Source organism: Pseudorasbora parva, chromosome 13 (genome assembly GCF_024679245.1).
Source record: "Pseudorasbora parva isolate DD20220531a chromosome 13, ASM2467924v1, whole genome shotgun sequence".
Lineage (NCBI taxonomy): Eukaryota > Metazoa > Chordata > Actinopteri > Cypriniformes > Gobionidae > Pseudorasbora > Pseudorasbora parva.
In genome coordinates this window covers 25,014,702-25,024,142 of record NC_090184.1, presented here as the reverse complement: position 1 = coordinate 25,024,142, position 9,441 = coordinate 25,014,702, and the positions used below count along the sequence as shown (strand labels likewise).

At 39.1% G+C, this 9,441-nt stretch overlaps 1 protein-coding gene across 1 annotated transcript; it reads left to right on the top strand.

Moving 5' to 3' along the window:
- Positions 1-2,159: 2,159 nt before the first annotated feature.
- atoh1a (atonal bHLH transcription factor 1a) lies at positions 2,160-3,771 on the top strand. Its single transcript, XM_067412613.1, has one exon. The coding sequence runs from the start codon at positions 2,239-2,241 to the stop codon at positions 3,115-3,117; it is 879 nt and encodes a 292-aa protein (XP_067268714.1). The 5' UTR covers positions 2,160-2,238; the 3' UTR covers positions 3,118-3,771.
- The last annotated feature ends 5,670 nt before the right edge of the window (positions 3,772-9,441 follow it).

Sequence of the window (9,441 nt, the reverse complement as noted above, 5' to 3'; positions counted from 1 at the left end):
AGTGCACCTGTTCTGATATTTAGAAAATCAGAAGTCTTATTTGTTTCGGGATTCTGAATGAAACGCTTGTGGATACAGGATCTCTCTTTGAAATGTTGCATCAGGGGGGTTATTTCGGCCTACTGAATAAGGACAGTCCCTTGAGTCTGAATTGAATCCAAATTATTACATTTTATCTGAGTAACATTATTTGTTACAATATAAATAATTATTTTATTACATGTTTCAAACAATTACTTTAGTAGCTGTGGCTAAAATTAATTTTAGAATAATAATTATTATTATTAGCCTATTATTTGTATTATTATTATTATTATTATTTATTTATTATTAATTATTATTATACATGTTGAAACCCTATGATGTCTTTTGTCGGCTTTTTATCAAGCACGCGATATCTCTGGGTTTCCCGGGAGACAGGAATGAAGAAAGCAGCACGCAGACTCGATCGCGGTGGAAGCCCCCATCGAGACACATTTTGTGCCCTTTTTCCAAAGAGTTCTTCAGGCGTGTCGAATGGAACATTGAGTCGCTATTGTCCCTGGGACACTTTAATAATCGACGGCAGCAATCCCAACCTGTTGTTTGCTTTAGGACCTATTCCAAGACACACAAGCCGCCTGGATGAGGCTCCAGTTGGGGTGAGCTCAGGCGCCAGTCCGCAAGCCTCTGCACTCTATGAATTCATGAATAAATGTAAAAAGATGAATGTGAAGTTTTTAATGCCAGAAAACAGGAATTAAGGTCCTGTGCATCACTGCGTTACATGCTTGTTTCGGTGACTAGTCAGGGAATGCAGCTGTAGCCTATGCTATGTCAAAAAAGTTTAACAATGCACGTTAACTGCATGGTTTCACGCCTATTAATGCCGTTTTTGTTGTTTCACGATATTTATATAATTAAACGATATTCATAATTCAATTATTTTATTATTGGCTTTTGTACTTTACGTTTTTTAGAGTAGCCTAGGCCTATAGCCTAAAAATAGCCAATGTCTGTCATAAATAATCCGACGATAATTACATAGGCCTAATAGCCTACTTTTTCCAAATAATAATAATTATTATAATAATTATAATTATTATTATTATTATTAATAATAATAATAATAATATCAAACTGCCCCTTCTGCGTTTGCTTCCTTTCTAAAGCGCGTGACAGCAATGGACTGTCTCACCTCCAGATCAAGTTTCTAATCTTTGGGAAGCTCTTTTGCTGAAAGGGCGTTTCTTAAATCGGATCAAAAGGTTTTGAACTTGTTCAAAAAGAAAAAGAAACTCAATCTGGTATAACACTCATTGTTCGAATGTGTTTAACAGTGCACCAATAGAAGAACGAATTATTTAATGTTTATGTAACACAATGGTATAGACTATCTTTTCGATAGCCTATAGTATTTATTATTTATATAATTATCACGATTATAAGCACGATTAGAGCCTATTTTATATGATGAACTATTCTTTAAAGTAGCCTAATAAATAAATATATAGATAAACATTTGTAAATTAGGCTACTTTTTCTAATAGGCCATTTCGTTAACAAAAATATGCAAAACAAAATGCGTTTCTTTCATTCAATGCAACAATGCATTAAGACAGACAAAAGCCTGTCAGAAGCAATGTAGGTCGATCAACTACGTATTGTTTTGTTTGTTTTTTAATTGAAAGCTACAAAAACTTAAGATAGCGGGCCTACATTCAGTTGACCATGTTCATGACCATTTAATGAACGCTTTCTATTCATTTCAGACTGTCGAAACAACTTTTTTCTTTTTTTAATAAAGGTCTATCTAATTTCCTAAATATAGCGTGTGAGGAGGCTCGCCACATAACTTTATTCAGTCCCTAAGTTTGTGAGTACTTAGCTACGTCCTGTGGGACGACCCATTGTGATAATAATTCTCTAGTTAAACAGGCTTGAAGCGCGACATTATTAAAAAAGAAAGAAAAAAAAAAGTTTGGCCATAATAACCTCTCTCGGGTTTACTACGACTTCTCATTGGTCGCCTACACGCGCCTGCCCCGCGTGCTCTTATTGGTCAAAGCGCCACGCGACCAGCTTGAGAAGGGGGGCTCCCCGGCGCGTGCCGCTTTTAAAACCGACGAGTCGCCCTGAGACATCAGTAAAGAAATCCTCTTCACCACAGGTGTAAGAAGAGAGATCCTCCACGGCAAAAATCCCGTTCCCATATCCATATAGCCACCCACTTTCCTCCAAAAAGCACATAACATCAGAATGGATGGAATGAGCACGGACACAAGGGAGGTGGTTGAACTCGACGTCCAGCATCCGAGCTTGGGGCGGGGGGAGCAGCGCGAGTACCCACCAGCTTTGGCACTCATGGCCAGCAGTGACCCACGCGCCTGGCTGGCTCCCGTGCAGGCTGGCACCTGCGCGGCACACGCCGAATACCTGCTGCACTCGCCCGGCTCGAGCGCGGAAGGCGTGTCCTCTGCTTCCAACTTCAGGAAGAGCAGCAAGAGTCCTGTCAAAGTACGCGAGCTCTGCCGGCTTAAAGGAGCTGTGGGGGCAGATGAGGGCAGACAGAGGGCCCCATCCAGCAAAACGACCAACGTCGTGCAGAAACAGAGGCGAATGGCTGCCAATGCCCGGGAGAGGCGAAGGATGCACGGATTGAACCATGCATTTGACGAGCTGCGCAGTGTCATTCCAGCCTTCGACGACGACAAGAAGCTCTCCAAATACGAAACCCTACAGATGGCCCAAATCTACATCAACGCCCTGTCCGACTTGCTTCAGGGTCCCGGTGCTAAAGCCGACCCGCCAAACTGCGACTTGCTGCCTGCCAAGGTGTTCGAGGAGGACCGCTCTCCCAGAGGATCGCCGAGCGTCTGTCGGAGAAGCACGGGCACGGGTTACCCGTACCAATACGATGATGGAACATTCGCCTCTTTCATGGAGCAAGAGCTCCAGTCGCCCTCTGGAACGAGCAAGTCCGGTTCGGAGGCCAGCAAGGACTCGCCTCGGTCGAACCGGAGCGACGGAGAGTTTTCTCCACACTCGCACTTCAGTGACTCTGACGAAACGCACTTGGAGTTGCAGAGCGAGGACGAGCTCTCGGAACTGAAACTGCCCAAGCACCGCGCTTTTTAGAAAACACACTCCTGGACTGTCCATCAATCGTGTCAATCGCATATTTGGGCTTTGTAATGGGTTGCTTTATTTATCCATTTGTTGTATGATCTTTTGACAATGATGTTGTTGTGTCTGACGCCAATAGATTTAGTTGCCTTCTCGTGACATTGACCAGACCCCTACGCCATGAGAACTGCCGCGTGCAGCAGTGCCATGGGCTCGAATGTCATGCATAAAACTGTCTTCCGTGAAAGTTTTGACACTGTTTATTGAGACATGATTGTCATGGGCCTATTAGATATTTCATCTATGAAACCTATTTCATAGATTGAGTTTGAACCCTGTAAGAATTTTCAACTTCTAAAGTTTACGTGCACTTTAAAAACGGGCCATAGGCTTGAGAAACATTCTTTTGTCATGGAACAAGAAATTTTGTGTTTATGTAGAAGTAATGCCAATTTGATGAATATATTTAATATAGCCATTAGATTTTGTACATCCGTTCTTTTGTAATATTTGTTTTCAATGCAAAGTTGTGTTTTGCTTCTGTAGCTGAAGTAAGCTATTTATTTTCGTTTGCCTTGTCAATTTTTGCGTTCGAATTTTGCTACTCGTTTTGTTTTATTCTAGAAATAAAAAGGCAAAATTAACATGATTATGTCTCATGTCTCTTTGAGTGGTACGTCTGTTATATTCGTTATATCAGTGTTTTGTATTATGCCTCAACAAGATCTTATTGTTTAAATAATTTCCGTCCCATTGCTATGTTGCACAAAAGGTCAAAGCTTTATCGAATTTTATGTTAATTAAGTTTAGCACTGAGGTTTGAAATACTGCAGTTGGCAGTGATGTGTGACATGATAACATTTAATCATTACAACTATAAAAACATATGGTGATACAAAAATAAACCTTTATTTTAAGTGTATATATTTTGGCGAGTTCAGTGGTTCTTTACATCTTTCCATCTTCATGAAAGAACCCTTTCTTCATCAAGAAATATTAGTCTCTTTCTCAGTTTGTTTCTTTAGAGAAAGTTCTTTGACATAGCCTATGTTTATCAGATGGGTGCGTTGATTTCTGAGTTATTTTTAAGCGCAACAACATGATTTTCTATTGCACAAGATAATAAAGTTATTATTGGAACTTAAAAAGGTTCTATGGCATAAGGCTGTGAAGCCATTTTTGTTATAATTGGCACATTTTATTTGAAGTGTTATATACACCAAATTATTATCATTAGAGCTACAGCCTTCACTAAAACTCACTCAGTGTGATACCTAAAGAATAAACGAATTTATGAACTCATAATGTCAGTTCATCTTTACATTCTTTAGCATTCTGATTTTTAAAATCTTCTTTTGGAATTTTAGTCAAAATGTGTGTCAAATAAAATGTATGCGTCCTCTTTACATTAAAAACTATTGTTTGTGTTTCGTTTGGTTTACAGGCAGCCAACCCGAACTCATGAGAAAAAATCTTTGATATCGATTTCGTATAAATTAGTATGATTTAATTTCTACAAAACGTGGGGGTGGGTTTTTTTGTTTGTTTAATTCGCTGTTTTTGAGCTGTCACTAAAACTACCAACAGTTAGAATTTATATTCTAACATCTAACAGTTCATCTTTTAATTTGGTCAGAGTTGTGGAGGCACTTCTCTAAAGACGTATACAAACGTTATGGTTTTCTTAATGCGGTTCACACGTATGTTGGTATGTTGCCAACTGCCCTCGTGCCAACTGTCAGCTTCTCTACCCTCGAGCCATGACAAACATCATTAATAATTTGATTTTGCGTATGAAAGGGGTGTTAATCGTCTTCTTATCTATGAGTAACATCGTGTTTATTGAAGAATGTGTTTTAACTGTAATTGAAGGGTTTATTGTTTTTTACAAAATTGCTGGCCGACCCGTGGCAAGTGGTGTTGGGTGTCCTCCTGGAAGCACGCGCTGTCAGCTGGTGAGCGCAATGAGTGGAGTCCCATAGGACCTGACTCGAGAGACTATACACTCGCTCGGTGAGTCAGCCACACACGCGCTCACACACCCGCCAGCACGCACCAAAGTACACATGCTGACGTAGGCTATACAAACACAAACACACGAACTCCTATAATTATCTTAAACTAAATGGGGACTTAAGTATCCTACTTTTGTTGTTGTCGTCGTGTTTTTAAGAAACACAAATTACAGACCTCTAAAATATGCTACATCTTTAACAAACACGCCTTTTTAGCATACATTATTTATGAACAACGGTTCTTTTTCATAACTTATCCCCCTAAACTAACGTTATCATTTAAAACCTCATTTACCCTATATTAAGCTATTAGCCTATTGCAAAAGCTCGTTTATTATGCCACATTTGTTTATTGTTTCAACATTACACTCACGAGTCGCGCATATTGTCAATTAGCAATATACTCTAGCCTACTAGTTCCTAAAGTAATTTTCCAAAACTTTTTTTTTGTCCGTTCCCTTGAAAGACTTAACTGGAATTGCTCAGGAATTATTAATGAAATGGGCGCTGTGTACCTGCTTTTTATGTCTCCACCCCTGCGTTTAACCAATCACTTGAGCCGTGTGTCTGCGATCCCTATCCAGATTAACTTCGAGAATAATAGGGAATATCATGCACACGCTCAGAACGCTAAATTATTCACAACCTTATCCATAATACCTTTATCTTTTAGTGAACCGCACGACCATCTGTGCCGTCCTGTTACATGCGTCCCTTAAACGACAGGCGCGCTCAAATTTCGCGACCACGCGCCTGTAAATTGGGAGTAGCCTAGCTGACGCTTACCAATAGGTGAAAAGCTGATCACCTGCATTTAGCTGGTGCATGTTGTTTTCATAAGCATAACATTGGCTGTTTACATATTTATATGTTTGTAGCCTATTATTCGCCTTATACATTAAGTGGTGCGGTAACCTATATGACGGGGAAATGTTTATTTCTTAAAGTAGCCAGATTAACAAGTTAAATAGGCTAGCCTAAACTTCATCACAGGACCTGGCAGGTTCAGTCGTGCTGAACTAATGCCAATTCACCGATGTCTAGTTTATATCCTCAATACACAAAAACTTGGAAAATGCTAACATGGAAAGTGTTCGCAAATTTGTCAATACGCTTAGAGTTAAGCCTATAAAAATAAACTTTTAAAGGGCTCTGCAGTTATATTGTTTTAATTGTCAAGTTGTGTTCCTTTAAGAAACTTAGGCTTTAAACATTCAAGGTAGAACTGACAGGTGCACTTGCATGCAACATTTAAAATGTGACTGCTATGATCGACGCAGGCAGAGAGCAGATTTAAACGATCGAGCCACTGGAAAATGAGGAAGAGAATAGGGCAGGGCACTATCAATTGTCTATCTAATTTATCTCCAATTAGTTAGTTATTACATTTGGCACAGGTTACCTTTATGCCAGGTCTCCAAGGTAATTGTATAGTCTAATTGCACCACCTTTTTATTTTTCCCAAACTGAACGATCAAAATCCACTGATTTTTTTTAATTTATTTATTTATTAATTTTTGTATCTCACACTGTGATCCAATGTTTTCATTGTTTACGAACGTTAGACTAAGTGTTTGTTTTTTGTTTTTGTTTATTGTTTTTTTTTTGGGGGGGGGGGGTTGGGTTTTCCTCTTAGGTGGAAAATTTGCTACGGCCTAGATGTAGGCTATGCGGAAAAACATGTCCGAATAGTATTATCTCATTTAAATCTACAAAACTATTTTATTTCGTTACTGTGTATGCTATCCATATATTTTAAAATTCGCGTTTCTTCTAGATAATTCTTTCTCAACTTAAGTTAAATGTTTGTTTATTTTTTGTTTTTTTATAGGCTAGCCCACTGATTCGAATAATCCCACATTAGCAATCTAAACCCTATGGTGGTTTAAAAGAGAAAGATGATTATTGTGCATTTTTGTGCCTAGCCTATAAGGTGTAAAACTTTTGCTTGTTTTAATTCAGAAATAATAGATAAAATGGAAAAAACTTTTCTACAGAAAAATGATTTATGTCCGATCATTTTTTATGATCGGATACCCATCTTTACATTTGTCGTGGATACTTACTGTAGCCTATAACTGTCAGTTGACCCTCGCGTGCCCATATCACCTCATTGGTGTCACCAACGTCTTTTTTCGTTTTACTCATGGAGTATTCCTGACAACAGCTGGGAGACTGCCTGAGTTGAGGTTTCACATCTCATTAAATATTGAGGTAGAGCGTTGAAGGAAAAACATAAACAAATACCCCCTCCACAATGGTTCTGTCCTGTTGCTTTTCAACTTCCTTTAAACCTATAAATTAACATACAAATAAAACATAGCCTAGCGCTATTGGAATTCTAAGAAAGTTATGGTAACTATGGCAACATATTGTTTCTTATTTTATAGGTTTAATATGTTATGTAACAGAAAAGGCTGGATCTTTCTCAACTTAGGCTCTAAACCGCATCATTCACATTTGGCTGTTTTGGTTTGGCAGTGACAAAAAAAATTATAACAAAGTGAATTTTTCAGCTTTATGGACTTTTTTTTGCACTTTATGCAAACCCCTGGTGTGTTTGGGTTTGTGTGTGAGGTGCTGGGGAATTGTTTGCTTTTACTCCTAGTTCCTTGACCATTCTTTAAAATGATGGGTGGGTTATAAGGAACCTCCACCATGAAGTTCAACCTCCCCTTCATTCAGGGCTAGACATAGCCTTACATATTTCAGAACACCAGGCATGCACACTGCCAGGTAAGTGTTAAAAAGTGAGTACAACAATGTAAACTGGAAGCAGAGAACATGTTCATTCCTATGCTTAGTTGAAAAGTGCGGTTCCTAAAGTTCATTGGAGATAAGAGGAGAAGGAGGAGCCAAGGAAAGGGCTCGGACTCTCTGGGGACATTAGAACAAAAGCTGAAACTGGGCCGTACTCTCCATCTGCTTCGAGACTGTAGCAGCAACCATAGAGCAAGACAGAAAAAGAGAGAAGAGGGCATGTGGGGGTGAAGTGAAGTGAAGGCATTCAAAAGAGAGGAAAAAATACAACTTTAGATGCAAGTGCAAAACTTGAATGAGAAATGGAGAGAAGACTCACTAACATGTTAAAGTGCAGAGAGATAATCATTCCCGACTAAGCACTGATCTGACCGACTTGTGCCAGGTAACTGTTAGCATTTGGATGTCAGCTTATGGAGGCAACTCTATAAAATATTAATGTCAAGTAAAGTATTAGAGGCCTTTGTTGACAGATACACATACACCTGTGCATGTACCACAACCACATGGTTAAAAAAGCTTTGTGGCCTTTTAAAAAAAAAAAGATTGTCATCTAAGCAAGGGGAGAAAATAATAGAAAACGTCACATGAGCCGCTGAATAAGAGGTATGAATAATGCATAGGCTTCCTGTGAACACTAGTCTGCAGTCTCTGATGATGCGTATCAATGTAACCTAGATAGCCAGGATTATTCTTGTGGAATCATAGATAATGTTATTCATGAATGCTCTTAACTTGCAAAACTACTAACTGCTCACACAGTTGGGAAAAAGTTTTTGGGAACATTGATAGAAGAGAGCTGGAACATATGAAACAGAATATTAATTTAACGGAATATTCCAGGTTAAACCTTAATCAAAAGCATTTGTTGCATAATGTTGATAATCACAAAAAATAAATCCAACTTAATGGGTTTGTTTTTTAAAATTGTATAAAACTAAACGCTTCCCATTTTTAAATGGGCCACATTCACTCCCATTGTAAATGCTTTACCTTCACTTTAAAGGGTTAGTTCACCCAAAAATTTGAATTCTGTCGTTTCACACCCGTAAGACCATTTATCTTCAGAACACAAATGAATATATTTTTGTTGAAATCCGATGGCTCAGAAAGGCTTCCATTGGCAGTAGTGACATTTCCTCTCTCAAGACCCCTTCCTCAAAAGGAACGGGCTTTATTTAATAAAAAGCCAAACTCTGGTCGGGCCAATCACATCGTGTCAAGAGTCGGTGGACGGGGTTTAACATAATGACGTCTGAGTTGCGCTTGCGTGCTTCTAGTAAACACAGAAGCTGGCAAACGGCTTTGACCACGACTCTGAAAGACTTGGAGTTAAGCTTTTCTCTGAGGAAAGAACAGCACTGAAGTCATTCTTAAGAAGGGAAGATGTGTTCTGAGTTTTGCCGACCGGATTTAGTTTAATCTGTCAACTTGCTCCTTCGTTGCTCTGGTTGGTTGTAGCGATCCAATTGTGTGCACGCCGTGCAGAGGGAGTTTGAAAGACAACCTTTTATCCCGCCCCTCGAGAGAGCCCTGTCAATGGTGAGCTTCCAGACCAAAC